A 16,144-nucleotide genomic window follows, 5' to 3' on the forward strand; every position below is an offset into this window, starting at 1 on the left:
GTTGTTAAACTGTGGCACGAGGTTCACTCAAGTGTTCCTAGTACAAGCACTTATACATGACTAGCAAATATGAGCTACTGGCAAGTGGCAACTCAAACACAGCTACTGCTGCATGGTGCTTTCTAAATTGGCTGCTAAGGAGAGTGTGAAATCAATGACCAATCAATACATAACACAATGTTTTTTTTGTAAAGTTTTATAAAAACATACAAACAAAAAAAATAATACACAAAAATGTATGATCAAAATCAATCACTGTATTGTTTAACAATAAACCAGGGATAAGACACTGTGGACACTGTACTTGTAAAAAAAGAGCATCATCTACCTTCAATGGCAAAACAACTTTATTCAGTTTAAACTGGCAAGTTAAGTTCAACCCCTACTCCCATTTAATACCACAAGATAGTATGGCCAAGTACATTGTGTGAGAGGGTAAGGCAAGTGGCATCAGGGGAGGCTGGTGGAGGTAGAAATCGGAGGACAGGCTCATTATAATGAATGGAATGGAATGAGTAACAGTATCAACCACATGTTTCTACCTCCACCAGCCTCCCCTGTTGTGTAGGTAACCACATTCAGCTGGACGTGGCTCAGTTCTGCTTCTCTCAGTTGAACACCAATTTATTTCAGCAGAAATATCAACTATGTCTGTTCTGTGCTAGATTCTAGATTCTGTGCTGGAATCTGTGCTCGATACTAGATTCTGTGCTGGAATCTGTGCTAGATTCTAGATTCTGTACTGGAATCTGCTAGATTCAAAAAGCATTTCACTATATCACTTGCGGCTGTATGCGATGTACGTGACCAATAACATTTATTTACCATCTCAGTCTGTGGGTTTGTCTGTCTGACTATGTCTTGTTGTTTCTAAATGACTTAAATGTTTCCATAAATGTAGCCAATTAGCTCTGTGTGCGTGTGTGTGTGTGTGTCTAGCTGCTGAAGCCGTCGTTCCAGTCCATGACCTTGTTGTACTTGTTGTACTCATTGATTTTGTTCTTGATGTGAGAGAGTTTGTTCTTCAGGTACTCACATCGCTCCCTCTTCTCCACAAACGTGGGGTCCTGCCAATGGGAATGGACAACCAGTGAAAACTAGCAAGTATTTCTCTCTTTTCCTTTTCTGTTTTTCTCTGTTCTCTCTCTCTCTCTCTCTCTCTCTCTCACACACACACCAAATGTCATGCGCCATCTAAATCAGTGAAACCAAGAAGTCCCAAATCTATTGACATGTCTACTCATGTAGTTTCATAAGGTAATCCTGAAACTGACAGCCATCAGACACAAGTGCATATCTGCATAATGCATCATGACGGTGTCTGACGGTGACGGTGAGGTGTAGGTGGGACAGAGATAAAAGTGTAAGACATCATACAAACTTTCAAAAGAGATATTACTGTATAAAAAACACAAGACTAAACATCAGTTCAAACTAGTGATCACTCACCGCTTTCTTCCTCTGGTACTCCTGGACAATGTTACTGATGCGCTCCTTCTCCTGAAAGATAGGAAGAGTCTTTTAATAATTGTAAAGTCATTGTCATAAACATCATCATGACTGCCTCATTACGGTCAGTATAAATAGAGTGTGTGTGTGTGTGTGTGTGTGTGTGTGTGTGTGTGTTTCAGAGAGACAGAGAAAGAGAGAGAGAGATAGTCAGTAGTACCAGTTGGCTGGAGGGACGAGGAGGCAGGTTGCGCATCATTTCATCCATCTCGTCAAACCTCTTGGTCATGGCCTGGACCTCAGCATGCAGCTCCTTGTACTCAGCGTACTGGTCGTTAAACACAGCCTTGTACTGGTCCCTCCCCTCCTCCGTACGGATCGCAGGATACTTCCTGTATGGACAGCGAGTAGATGGAGTAAGGGGACAGGTACCATTGTTCAGTGGAGAGGAATCATCTGACATGAGACATTGTCTCATGAGGCAATGGGGCAGGTACAAGATTGTTCCTGATCCAAGTGTAACCTTTGCTTTAGCAGGTAGTCCCATAGAGACCAAGGTCTCTTTTACCCTCTTTTAGCCTTGCATACACATCATTTACAATCATACAAAATTACAACATGATAAAACACAATCAGGAAAAAAAGAAAAAGAAAAGGGAACTAAGAGGGGGAACTAAGTTTAAAGGGGGTGTTCAACTAAAAGCCAGAGTGTGTGCCTATGCTCGTTTCTTTTCTGCTCGGCAGAATTTGTAAAAAAAAAAAAAAAAAATTTTTAATTCACCTGATATCCGAAGCTTACCACAAAGAAACATAAACAACAGTTGCCTGTTAGGACTGCAGGCTCTCATGATGTCATGGGTTACTGTGATGGGCAAGGTTCGACCCCGGGTCTCCCATGTGGAAGACCCAAGTGTCTACCATTAGGGCAAGAGGGAAGGGTCTTAGGGTCTTAGGTGGACACAGTTGTTTACATGTCAGGGCTAACTCATCACGAGAGCGTGATTCCAAACCCCCTCCACTACAGCACTTACGCCACATAGTCAGCAATGACCACTGGTTTTGGGATGTGTCCCGCTGGAATATGACCTCTCAGGATCTCTGGCTCCATCATCAGTGGAGCGTTCTGAGGATGGGCTTGACCGTCCAGAACCTCCGGCTGGACCGTGGGGAGAGGGGTCGGGTTCGACATCCCTGAACCTGGACCCACCTGTATAGGCAGAAGGTAGTCACGGTTACAGTGTTTCCATTGAATGATTAGTTTGAAACAAAAATAAAAATGTGATGTTAGAGACTTACCAGAGATGGTGGCAATTCAGAGCCAATTGTTTTCATCTGAGCAATGAACAGACAGAGGGGAGAGTAAGACATTAGAAACTGAACAGATCACGAAAATGTTGTTGCCACAAAACAGTACTCAGTAATTCTGATTGTGAGTGTGTGTGTGTGTGTGTGTGTGTGTGTGTGTGTCTTGCATCACACCCTCACCTCCAGGGCGTGCGCTTCTTTCCTCATGCGCGCCACCTCATGCCTCCACAGCTTCAAACACACGCCGGAGCCCACAAAGTAGATCACCATGGTGACGAATAGGAAGATGATGGCAGCGTTCTGCCCGGCCTCGGTGCGGCAGAAGGCCCCGTTGACGCCGTTGTTGAAGACGGGGTAGTTACACAGACCCCCACGGGTTGTGTCCCTCACGTAGACCACCCCCCCGGACAAATAGAGGACCCCGAGGGACAAGTTAATCAGACACTCCGTCAGGGGCCACCAGGAGGAGTCTAGCAGAATGGTCCGGTAGTACATGGTCATCCCCAGCACCAGCAGGATCACAGTCACCACCCAGGCCAGACCGGCCACCACCAGAACAAACGGCGTCTTGGGCCCCGTGTACTGGGTCGACCCACCCCCGTAGGCGGCCGCCCCGCCGCCTAACCCCCCGAACATCTGGGGCTGGGAGTAGCCGAACATGTTGAACCACTCGTTGTCCTTGTGCACGTACGCGCAGACACAGGCGAAGACGGCGGCGCCCAACAGGAGCTCCACGCAGCCCAGGATGCGCAGGAGACCAGCCCAGGACTTCATGTAGGCGTAGCGCTGGTGGTACTCCTCCACGCGCTCCGTGTAGGTCATGGCGGAGCGGAAGGTGACCCCCGAGACGGACTCAAGGGCCTCCGCCCCCAGCAGCATGGCGTCCCGCTCCTTCCTGGAGTTGTAGCTGCCCCCCGAGCCGCCATAGGGGTCCAGGTAGGAGCCTGGGAGGGAGGGGGAAGGGGGAGGGGAGTGGGGGGGGGAGCAAGGGACGCCCACCGTGGTCTGGTAGTCCTTCTCCTTCTCTGTCAGGGGCGGAGAAGGGGGAGGGGGGAAGGAGAACCGGTTGCTGCTGTGGTTGCTGCTGCGGAAAAAGTTCTTGACGGAGTCCGGGATGAAGCGGCGGACGGGCTTGATGTCCATAGCGTCGTGGTCATTGTCAAGGCGGTCCTCGTTGTCGCTAGGGTAGAAGCCAAGCCCCACGGCGGGCTGATGCGGGAGGGGAGGGGGAGGCAGGGGGTCCGAGCTCAAGGCCAGCTCGGCCCCTCGCAGGTCCCCAATAGAGCGAGGGGGTCCCTGGTCCCTCCAGAGAGGACCCACAGGGACCTGGTCGTAGAGCGGTTCACCTCGGACCCGGTCGAAGTGGCCGTTATAGCCGGCCATGATGTTTGTTCTCTGCCCTAGAGAGAGAGAGAGAGAGAGAGAGACCAGGAGAGGGGCTGCAGTCAGGATTCACAGGAGCTCTAATAACATAGTCTATTGCCAAGAGATGGCCTACTTGATACAGTCATAAATAATCCTTTAAACATGCAGGCATTAAGAGAATAAAGCTTGTGGACCTCAGGGATGAGGCATGATCAGGGTTACAATCAGGCTAAGAACTTGATTCATGCCTCGCTTAGAATAGACAAAGCCAGGGAAGAGATCAGTTGTACATGTTTTTTGTGTGAAATACAGAAGTGGTGCAGTATGCATAGCATTTTTTTCTGGATGATTTAACTCAAGATGATGATTATTGAAATGACCAGGAATGTTACGATAATCACTGAAAAGTGATTCTATTTCCCAATTTCAAGTACGTGTAAAACCGACATGTATGCTAACTCAAATGACACCAATGGTCAGTCCCTCTGTGCTGGGGTTGAGACAGTAAGAGCATGCAAACGGCCTTAAATTAGGGTCTGCTGGAGATTCTTGGGCGTGAACCATGGAAATGGAACAATACCAGATACTCTGTTTCCTCACCAATAAGACCAACAGTTTAGGCTTAACCTCAAATTCACCTCAATTGCCTTCTTTATTAAGCACATCCCTTTTCACCAACAAACTGCTAAGATTTGCAAAAAACAATCCACAGAAAATGAATTCGGTATAGGGCAACTTGATAAATACATAGGCTTGCGTGAGACCTGTGTAAAAGTTTAGAATGGGAAACCTTAGACATTTGAGCCCACTCCTCTGTAAAGAGACTGTGATGTTGAATCAAGTAAGGCTACACCTAATGGCCATAAAAATATCCAACTTGTAAAAGATAATAGCTTTAAATATAAATTGACCTCACAAACAACGATGAAAAAGATCGGTTGAATACATCTTGCACATGCAGTCACTCGATCAGCAAGACTTGTATGGCTTTGCTGTACAGTTGTCAAATGTTTAGATGCCTTCCCTCACTCAGACACCTGGAATGAGGACAAACAAGAGACAGCCTCTCTGACCTACATGTTTACATGTTTACAAAGACCTGTTGCTACACACATTCATGATTGCTGTGTTGCAGGTCAGAGGATAAATCAAAAAACAATTGATCAATCTGTGACTAAACTGGGCCGAGCCCAACTGCCATTTGCAGGGAAAAGTAAACTAATGTATGCCAGTTTATCTGACATGGGAGATATATTGTAGCTTTACCTTGACATCATATACTGTACGACACTGTTCAGTTCAATGATTAGCCCGATCTGTGACTAGGATTATATCAATATCCTAATACTAATTATTATGCTTGTGTATCTCCGAATATCTCCTAATAATAATCCGAGAGAGATGTTGCCCTAACGTATGGTCAGCCTAATCGATTCACGCCGGCACAAGTTTACATTTAATAACAAGTCTATTAGGCAACATCAATTTGAAGAATCCGTCACATGCCAACAATTGCGACTGTGATGTTATGTTTCAGATTATTTGAAATTCACTTACCTGTCGTTCATAAATCCACCTGTTATCTATCCGCCAATTGCCTTCCGCAAAACGGTCTTGCAGGTAAGTGACCACGTGATCGACCCATCCCTGTACGTGACGTAGGATAGTGAAACCCACCTGGGCAGTCGAACCAGAGTGTGTGACTGACGCTCTCACTCAAAATGGCAACAGAAACTGGAGATTTCACCACATTTGACGTTTTGTTAAGGGCATCAATACAAAAACAAGCAGCCCCCACCCCTTCCCACACATCATGAACACACATAATTCATTATAAATAAATGTATCAATGAATATTAATAACACACTAATAATTATACATATTTATTTAATATTCATATACACCAATGCGCATGGATTTCTCAAAGCTCAGTGATACTGTAATTCAGTCAGTTTCGACACTCAGCCAGTAGAGGTTACTGTTGTATAATCAATTAAAGCTGAAGACCATGCTGTATCAGTTAATGGCTGAATGAAGTAAACATCAGTTTTGAAATGTGAATAACACCGAATATTTTGTTTAAAATAACAGAAAGCACGGCAAAAGACCATTAATGCATTTACTCTTCTTTATTTAGTGGTTCCAACATCATTCATCATTGTATAAAGCTTTACCCATACAAAACTATCAATGTTATTAAAACCTTAAGTATTTCATGGAAATACTTCAACTGTAATACTTTACTTGCACCACTGAAGTAGAATTGATGCCGTGGAGTCAAGATAATACTGTATTATTAACCTTCTGGGGGCAAGAATAATTATTGTGACAAAATAATCCGGTATCTATGTGTATATCTTATCGTGTGTATATCTACAAACATTATCAACATAACAGAACATAAGACATTTTCAAACAAAAAATTGTTTTCTCAAAAGGCATAAGATTGGGGCGAGGGGGCATATCAAATTTTTGAATTAGATTTAGATCAACATCGGAATGCAAAACATGCAAAGAAACTCCCCCAACCCTGGAGGTTGCATAAGTGCCTGATAGATTATAACCAATCAATGCTACAAATTCTGCAGCATTTATTTTTCTTTGTCAGGGGCCTATTATACATTCCATTTTTCTATCCATACACCTTTCTGAAATGACACAAAACCTCCCTCCGAAATATAACCATGCAAGTATGAGATCACATGGTGTTACATGATGTTGATAAGACAATGAACAGTGTTTGCACCATTGCTACCTCAACATTACAACTGCCCTCTAATCTGAAAATCAGGTGTGGTTAAATTTACAGTCCATGAAAGAAATAAACAAATCTTTACAATGGAAACCTGGGCCTCTGTTCAGTAAGGTAACTAACTGTTTTTCACCTGTGTGTGTGTGTGTGTGTGTGTGTGTGTGTGTGTGTGTGTGTTAGTGGTTGACAGTGCGTTTGGTTGCCAATACATGTCTTTGATAGACCAGTATGTACTCGTATGTGTCCAATGTTGTTACTATGCAAATCCACAAGGCACTGTTTTGGTTCCTTCCATTCTAGTTATTGTCCTTGATCCACTGTTCTATCCACTGCACTATCTGATCCAGGTTTTTCTCCAGGTCCTCAGGCTCATTGCTGGGCAGCTGGTGGACGATCTCCTCCTTATAGGCCTCCATGGCCTCCTCGTAGATGGTCTGGAAGATCTCACACTGCACGTTGTCCTGCAGCTTCTTCCCTGCGTAGCCCCTACAGGAAATAGAGAGAGCATGTCGGGGGGGGGGGGGGGGGTGAGTATCTGAGTGTGTCTAAAACACAGGAGGAACATCTCATAATGGGAGTCCAATCTAGATGATTATCAAATCGCTGGGGTTGGTTAATATCTATTACATGTCACACGTCACCCACCTGCCCTCTAGCCGACTGTAGAGGTTGGTGTTGTCTGTGCGGAGCACAAAGACGATTTGGAACCAGCGCTCTGGGAAGAAGTCACAGCCATGGTAGTCCACGATAACACCTCCATCCCCCATCTTATCCTCCAGCTCATCCACCACCTGGAACCCAGGAAAAAATACAACAGTCAGGCTAAACTGAGCCTGAGATTGTGATGGAAAACCTGAGCACACAAAATACATTGATTTAGAACTCTTAATACACAAAAACTTGACTTTGTCTTGAGATGTCCGTCTAAAGATGTGGAGCCTAGCCTGGTCAGACCATCATACAAAAGCATTGGAAGAAGAAGTCCACAACTGTGACTGAGTGATCACTCACCCTGTCCTCATCCAACACTGGGCACTGGTACTCTTCATCAAAGCCATCAAATAACTGTCCTAGAGAGACAAACATTGCGGTTGCCATCATCATCATCATCATCATTTTGGTCATCATCATTATCAGTGTTACACGATGTTCAATGGTATACCTTTTCTCTCAATGAGGTATGTACTTAATGTTAACAAGGCTTACACTTCATACAGTGTAAAACACTGTTAAAGGTCGGATAAACACTCATATCAAAGCTGTAGTTATAGTCCTCCATGGTAGTACATAGAACAGTGTCTTACCCTCTTGGGCCAGGTCGCCCACATTGACATAGGAGAGTCCTGTTCGCTCAGCAAGCTCTTTCCCCAGTGTGGTCTTCCCTACACCAGGGGTACCTGACAAAATGACCATATTTATTATCATCTTCATCAATGCGCCATCATCATCATCATCAATATGCCTGCTTGATACGTTCTACTTGCCAAGACATGTAATTACGTACCCAGCCTATGTTACTTTACTGTTTTTAAATTGGGTAGTTATGTAAAAACTGCGAGAGTGAAACTTCAACATAAGCTTTTCACAGGAGAACAGTTTCAGGCATCATTTCCTAAACTTATTCGGTATAGCATCATAGCGACATGGCAAGCTATACGCCTGCATCTAAAGACATAATAGTACATTTCTGCAGGTATCGTCAGTCACGAGAGAAACTGAGGAAGAGTACAACGTTACACTGTCTATATATATTACCTGTCAGTAGAATATTTGGTCGCTTCATGATTTTCATCGCTGTTGCTTGCGAACTACACGTGACAGCTACGAATGGCTTAGATAACTTGTAATGTTGTTAAATTCGGTTTCTGTCCGTTCTGCTGGCAAAACCTGCTAATTCGCTGCTATCTGTAACACACTTGACCACAGTCAACCTCGAAAAATATGATTAAAGCTTCTTGAATAGAGATCTTTGGAACACGCGCTCCTCGGGCAGCAAGGCTCTGTTATGAACAGCAATAATGTGACGTAAGTGCGACGCGCCCGTTACAGTGAAGGACCTCAATTTTAAAGGGAAAACGCTCAGTTATTTTGATGTTTTCGAAATGCAAACCGACGTCAGTTAGGGACCGAGGGAATGAAAAGTTTCAACAACAACAACAACAACATGAAATCATGTTAACTTGATGCTCATCTGTGGGGATCGTCTTATATGAGGGTTTAACAAGAAACTTTGGCTGAAAAGAGCTTCAGTCAACTATCCAACTTAGCTAGCTAGCTAACCACTAGCTAGCAAGTTTAGCAAACTCGCGTTGCTTTGACCAGCGATCAATGTGAAGCACCACAACTTATGATGTCAAAGCTTTCTCTTGGAGGAAAAGCATCCTCAAGCAAAGTAAGTCACATGGAGGTGTGTGTGTGTGTGTGTGTGTGTGTGTGTGTGTGTGTGTGTGTGTGTGTGTGTGTGTGTGTGTGTGTGTGTGTGTGTGTGTGTGTGTGTGTGTGCTGCGCTGACATCTCCTCCTGTCCTTAGTTGAACCGTTGGGTGGAGCCATCATTTGGTGATATATTCGGGGGTGCCAATCGCTCCCTCGCCTCCACTAGTGGAGCCCGGTCTGGTGAGAACAAGGGGAGCAAGGCTCGGCCGGCTAGCACCGACCCCAGCGGCAGAAAACGCCCCAGAAAGAGGAGGGCAGACCCCAACAGCTCCGAGCTTCCTATCCCCACATCCTCTAAAGAGCCAGCGCAGGGAGACCAGGATGAGCCCTGGGTTGACACCCACGCACCCCACTCTCAGGTAACCATATTTGGGTTGCAGGATAATGTGAATGCCTGAAAGACCTGATTGGGTCGGAACACGTTGTACTCCATGCACCTACAACTGTATCAAACATAACTATCTGCTCTCGTTTTGTGAGGAAATGTGTGAATGTGCATGTGTGTAGTAGTCATGTTGTGTGTTCTAGGCTGAACTGGCCGTCCACAAAAAGAAGATTGAGGAGGTTGAGAACTGGATACGAGCCCACGTGGACACTAACACTGCAAAGGTTTGGCTTTTTATGTTATTACTCCCAAGGGTGGCAGTGAATCACTGTTTCTTTTTATTTAATATGTTTTTAGGGCATTTCTGCTTTTATTGGGATAGAGACAGTAGAGATTGACAGGAAGGATGGGTGAGAGAGAGGAGGGATGACATGCAAGATTAGATTAGATTAGATTCAACTTTATTGTCATTGTGCAGAGTAGAAGTACAGAGACAACGAAATGCAGTATGTTGAGGGTCGGAATCGAACCAGGAACCTTGCGATCATGTGGTATGCGCATTAGTGTCGTACGCCACTAAGCGCCCCCCAGTGAATCACTATTTTGACTGTGATGTGGTCATCACAGTTTTAGACACCTCTGTCACTTGATCGTCAGAATATGTATGAAGAGCAGTCAAAAGCTGAAATAAAGATTCAAAAACTCTCCTCTCTTGTCCACAGGGTGGCGCTATCCTGCTGCTGACCGGCCCTTCGGGATGTGGGAAGAGTGCAACGGTCCAGGTTCTGGCCCAGGAGCTGGGCTACAGGGTGCAGGAGTGGACCAACCCCACCAGCCTCTCAGAGTACCGTGCTGCAGACCCCGACACCTACAGACAGACTTTCGACCCTGGTGAGGAAACTGCCTAGTTCTGTTGAGAGAGTGTGGCGCCTAGTGTGACATCATTCAGTCTAATGCCAGTCCCCTCAGACCCCAAAACACTTCCTCTCACTGCTCTTCATTTGCGTGTATGTTTCAGAGTTTCTCCTCAGAGAACTTCTCAGTGCCCTTTTTTAATGTGTTTTTCGTAATATAATAATATATGCCATTTAGCTGACGCTTTTATCCAAAGTAGCATACATTGCAGTGAGTGCATAAATATTTCAAGTCCCAGCAGGAATGTGTGATAGTGTGATGGTATGCTATCCTCAGTAATGTGATTATTATTATTTAATTTTTTTTATCTTCCGTGAGCAGACTCAAGGTTCAATGGTTTCTATGGCAGCTCCCAGACGGGCTTGTTCCAGGAGTTCCTGCTCCGGGCCAACAAGTACAACCGCCTGCAGATGAGCGGGGAGGGAGGGGCCTCCGACAGAAAGCTCATACTTGTGGAGGTACCTACCTAACGTTACTGTATGACGTTTCTTTGGCACTTCATATGTTTGTCGTTGATCACACTGACAAAGAATGCGATTTCATACCCTCAAATACAGGCTAGACATATCAATTATGTTGCTCACACCTGTTGTAACTTCTCTTGCACTCAGGACTTTCCAAACCAGTTCTACAGGCAGCCAGCCTCCCTGCATGATATACTGAGGTGAGGGTATTTTGTTTAACATTTTTTATTAAGAGTAGACTATTATGAATTGATGATGTTATCTCTATGACCGAGTTGTGTATATGTGAATCCTACGTGTTTTCTCGTGTGCGTGTGTGTGTGCACGCGTGTGCGTATACGTATACATGTGTGTGTGTGTTCTCCTAGGCGGTTTGTGAGGACGGGCAGGCGTCCCCTGGTCTTCATCGTGTCTGACAGTCTGAGTGGAGACAGCAGTTCCAGACTGCTCTTCCCTAAAGACGTACAGGAGGAGCTGGGCATCTTCAACATCAGGTGAGGCCCATGACACTACACACTCACATACTGCATACTCCGTAGTGCACAGTATTCACACTGTGCATCTGCACTATACATGTGGTCCAGTAGAGGCTGGAGGAGGTAGAAATTGGAGGACAGGCTCATTGTAATGCATGGAGAACAAAATGAGGTACCAGCCTCCCCTGATGTGGTCATAGGAACTGATGAGAACTGGTTCTGTGTCTAACGCCCAGTGTCTTGGTTCTTGCCTTGTTACCAGTTTTAACCCTGTAGCTCCCACCAGTATGATAAAGGTTCTGAGTCGGATTGTGACCCTGGAGGCAGGAAAGGTGAGAGAATCCCCTTCTTCTGTTTGATAATATTTCTTACAATACAAGTGCAAATATGTTTGTGGCTTACGTGTGTGTCTGTGTGTCGGTGTGTGTGTCGGTGTCCAGAGTGGAGGCAGGATCTCTGTTCCTGACAAGGCTGCTCTGGACCTGTTGAGTTCAGGGAGCTCAGGGGACATCCGCAGTGCCATCAACAGCCTGCAGTTCTCCTCTTTCACAGGTGAGGGTGCCAGACACCATACAACCTGGTCCCACACAGCTACAGGGTGTGCAGGCTTTTGACCCAGCCCAGTGCGAACACACCTGATACTGTTATCCAGGGGAGGCGGGTGGAATCTTAATAATTAGCTGAATCAGTTGTGTCAGTGCTGAGCTGGAACAAAAGCCTCCCCACCCTGTAGTTTTCCAGGACCAGGGAATGGGGACCACTTTTAAATGTACCTGCGTTTGTAATGCCTTTTCTCCATTGTGAATGTCCAGACTGCTCATTGGAGAAGGGCCTGTGGGCGATGAAGAAGGGCAAAGCAGCGACCTCACTGGGGAAAGCCGCCTCCAAAGCAACACGTGGGAAGAGGAAGTCAAAAGACACTGAGAGGCGGGACGACGTGCAGGCTATTGGAGGGAAAGACGCCTCCCTCTTTCTCTTCCGAGCCCTGGGCAAGATCCTCTACTGCAAGAGTGAGTGACACAGCTGTGATCTTTGGTGTTGAGTACCCCCAGTTTAGTAGGTGGAAGTTGCCCCTAACTTCTGATTCATCCATCCAATGATTTAGGTTAGGATGGAGGTCAGGGACCAGATCATCTTTTTTTAGAAATGTCAACTTCTAACTTGAGCACCTGCGGAGTTGGAGGGGCGGGCCTAGGTTACAGATGATGGATAACATTGGCTGGTGTCTTTCTGATTGACAGGGGAAAGCTCTGAAGGTTCTGAAGTTCCCCAAGGGCCCAGTCTGCCTGCCCACCTGTCGGAGCACCACAGAGACAGACTGCTAGTCGATCCTGAGGTACCACACACACACACACACACACACAAACACACACACACAGTATCTCCTCTTAAAACCTCTCTCTGTCCCTCTCAGTCGGTGGTCGAGCGGTCCCACATGTCGGGGGAGTTCTTCAACCTCTACCTGCAGCAGAACTATCTGGACTTCTTCTCTAATGTGGAGGACGTGGCTCGGGCCAGCGAATACCTGTCTGACGCTGACTTCCTCTCTGCTGAGTGGAGCGTGAGTGCTGTCCTTCTCCTGACATTGCCAGAATAGAATAGAAAAAAACAAATTCATACATGTATGAATGGAGGTTTTCCATTGGTAACACTGTGTGTGTCTGTGTGTCTGTGTTTAGTCCCGGAACACCATGGGAGGGTATGGTTCTTCTGTGGCCACCAGGGGGCTCCTGCACTCCAACTCTGCACATGTGTCTCCCGGCTTCAGACCCCTGCACAAACCCAACTGGCTACTGGTCAACAAGAAAGTAATAAACACACACATACACATGGAAAATGTACACACAGCGTATATGTACATTCTGTATACAGTATGAAACAATTGTCTGTCATTCGTGTGTGTGTGTGTGTGTGTGTGTGTGTGTGATTTTCAGTACCGTGAAAACTGCCTAGCCGCACAGTCGTTCTTTGTGAACTTCTGTCTTCCACCTGTGAGCCTGCAGACTGAGCTACTGCCTTACCTGGCCCAGCTCACCAACCCTATGAGGAACCAAGGTACCACACACACACACACACACAATTACAATCACAGCGAACAACAGTCAGCAAACACACCATGCATTTAACACAGATAAATACAGTGGCGTTATGGTTTGTAGTCTTTGTTAAGTACCTTGTTACACAACTGAATGTCTCCAAATGCATGATCATGAGGGCAATATCCTCATCTTTTGAATTTAAATGTCGTCTTTCATCTGCTTTATAACACCAGTAGAACATTGCCCTTTTCTCCTCTTCACTCCACTGATCTATATCATTGCCTCACTCGGATTACTGATGCAAATGCTATTCAAATCATATGAAGGACAGAGACTGCTGCTCTAACTGAGTGGTTACAGACACTTGGATTTGCATTTCAAAGCTCTGAGGCTATTGTGCGAACCCTATTTAGCTGGAGCTGCAGTATCATGTCAATTAGTGGATATCATTATGCAGCATGCAGTCATCAGTGTTGTGAGGCTGATTAGCCTCTAGCAGGTTTGTCTTGTACATTTGTTTGTCTTGTACATTTGTTTAGTATATATTGTATATTCTTTTGTATTGTATATTTTACATTGGTTGGCATTCTGCGAACAGCAAAGTAAGAATTTCGTTGTACAGGGAAACATGTTTTCTACTGTGCCAATGATAATAAACACTTTGAATCTTGAATCTTGAATCTAGTGATTAGCTTGTGTGGAGCGCTAGGCTACAAATCCACTTTCAGTGTTGCATGCTACCATGCTAACTTAATCCAGTTCCAGTGCTGTATGCTACAATGCTAACCCAATCCACCTGTAGCATTATATGTTCTGGTGTGCTAAGAGCTGGTTTGCTGTGTTTCAATGTCCTTGTTAGTGTGTGAGCCATGGGGCAAAGTGACACTGCCCCGTGTGACAGCACAGCAAATGAACGCAATGACATGAATTGGCTGATTAGAATTCAGGTTGCGGTGCTTGTGCTAACCATCTCCCTCTCTCTGTCTCCCCATCTCACAGCTCAAATAGCCTTCATTCAGGATGTGGGTCGCCTGCCCCTCAGGAGGTTTCCTGGCAGGTATGTGACCTGTTAAAATACAGGAATTAGTGAAAAGAAGGCATAGATATATACTGAAAAATGTATGCACTCACTGCAATGTAAGTCGCTTTGGATAAAAGCATCAGCTAAATGGCATATATTATATTATATTAAAAAATAATAAATAAATAAAGATACCTCCACTTCTCTTTCAGTTTGTTGGTGCCCTAGATTGGAGTGTTTGCAATGTTGCCCATAGAAATGTATTGCTTAGTAGAATAGACACAATCCATGAATACATCTCTTTCTGCATCACTCTTCTCATTCTGCCCCCATTGAATTATGTCTTTGTTTTACTGTCTTCAGCTGTGGAACATTCTGTCACCTTTTCCAAGTCACTGATATGAAAACGCTGTTTAATCTCACTGTTCCTCTCCCTCTGCGTCCATCCAGGTTGAGACTAGAGGCCTTAGCAGACAAAGACCCAGGGATGATGGAGGTGGACAGTGATGAGGAGGAGGGCCCCGTCGCTGCAACCGTCGACCCAGCCAGCAGCACCCTCCCTGGGGAAGCAGGAGAGCAGGGGGGGCCCTCTGTGGAGCCTCCCCTCTCCAGCAGCCAGGGCCTGGGGGGAGAGCTCCCGCCCAGCCAGCCTCAGCCCACCACCACTGAGGCCCTTATGGAGGAGGAGGACTTGCTCATTGAGGAATATGACAGTGATTGACAGGGCAGATGCTCCAATCACAGGACCTAAAGACTTCCTGAAATGTTGACACTCACAACCCCTAGCGTTACTTGAACCCCTAGCCTTACTGTGATCACCACATACATGACAGAAGTGTGTTTATGGTATTCTTTGTCTGTCACTGTGTTGTTGTTTGTTATGATTATCATTGTCATGGCGTGTGTTATTTATTTGTGTTTTGCCTCTGTTGGTCGCAGTTCAACTCAGATCTCGGCTATTGGATAGGACATATGGATTTCGCCATATTCTATTCACATATCCAATTCAATGACTGACATGACTTGAATTGAAATCAAATGGAAATCACTGATTGGACACAAAATTAAGAAGAAGACGACATTTGACAAGCAACAGTATTGGGTGTTGTGGTTCGATTGATTCATTGCTACCCCCAAATGTAGCCCTTACTGCTTTGTTACAGTTTGAAATATTGCAAATATTTATTTGTGTCACAATCAAATAAAGTGCCCTTTTCAGCACTTGTCCTTGAAATGTTGTTTTGCTGTAGTAGAACAGTTGATGGTTGTAGGGGGTGATGAGAGAGTTTCAAATAGACTTTTTCATATACAGTATCACCCTTTCTTGTGAAATGAGCCTGCAAATTGCTCATTTCGTGTTTTCACCCAGTGGACAGAAGTGAAATAAAAAATTGGTTTGTTTCAAATGGTGTCATTTTCCCCTAAATGCTTATGAACAACAGGCCTATCGTACAAGTGTCTATTCAACCCCACGTGCACAAAATCATATCGCACATCTCATATCAGAGATCATATCCACTAGCCCGGCATTGTGTATGAAAGATTCACAGATTACAATAAAACCAAAGCTTTGAAGGACTGGGACACCTAAACAGAA

At 45.3% G+C, this 16,144-nt stretch overlaps 3 protein-coding genes across 4 annotated transcripts; 1 reads left to right on the forward strand and 2 right to left on the reverse strand.

The window, feature by feature from the left end:
• Positions 1–449: 449 nt before the first annotated feature.
• marveld2b (MARVEL domain containing 2b) lies at positions 450–5,751 on the reverse strand. Of its 2 annotated transcripts, none has more exons than XM_083673739.1 (7): positions 5,677–5,751; positions 2,935–4,154; positions 2,746–2,781; positions 2,481–2,656; positions 1,670–1,841; positions 1,450–1,500; positions 450–1,067 (listed from the first exon to the last, which is right to left on the reverse strand). In XM_083673739.1, exons 2-7 carry the CDS (start codon positions 4,135–4,137, stop codon positions 936–938), a joined length of 1,770 nt encoding a protein of 589 aa, XP_083529865.1. In that variant the 5' UTR covers positions 4,138–4,154; positions 5,677–5,751; the 3' UTR covers positions 450–935. The 2 variants fall into 2 exon arrangements, with proteins under 2 accessions (XP_083529865.1, XP_083529866.1); XM_083673740.1 differs by lacking the exon at positions 5,677–5,751 and adding an exon at positions 5,036–5,167.
• Positions 5,752–6,120: 369 nt separating this feature from the next.
• On the reverse strand, positions 6,121–8,872 carry ak6 (adenylate kinase 6). The gene is made up of 5 exons (XM_083672958.1): positions 8,628–8,872; positions 8,177–8,269; positions 7,884–7,942; positions 7,518–7,663; positions 6,121–7,358 (listed from the first exon to the last, which is right to left on the reverse strand). Exons 1-5 carry the CDS (start codon positions 8,662–8,664, stop codon positions 7,169–7,171), a joined length of 525 nt encoding a protein of 174 aa, XP_083529084.1. The 5' UTR covers positions 8,665–8,872; the 3' UTR covers positions 6,121–7,168.
• A 104-nt stretch (positions 8,873–8,976) lies between these two features.
• Positions 8,977–15,917, forward strand: rad17 (RAD17 checkpoint clamp loader component). Its single transcript, XM_083673101.1, has 16 exons — positions 8,977–9,264; positions 9,403–9,666; positions 9,836–9,916; positions 10,355–10,523; positions 10,869–11,005; positions 11,159–11,211; positions 11,380–11,505; positions 11,750–11,819; positions 11,928–12,039; positions 12,300–12,497; positions 12,729–12,823; positions 12,902–13,048; positions 13,167–13,295; positions 13,422–13,542; positions 14,526–14,583; positions 14,998–15,917. Exons 1-16 carry the CDS (start codon positions 9,220–9,222, stop codon positions 15,266–15,268), a joined length of 2,076 nt encoding a protein of 691 aa, XP_083529227.1. The 5' UTR covers positions 8,977–9,219; the 3' UTR covers positions 15,269–15,917.
• Positions 15,918–16,144: the final 227 nt, after the last annotated feature.

Source organism: Argentina silus, assembly GCF_951799395.1.
Source record: "Argentina silus genome assembly, chromosome: 7".
Classification (NCBI taxonomy): Eukaryota; Metazoa; Chordata; class Actinopteri; order Argentiniformes; family Argentinidae; genus Argentina; species Argentina silus.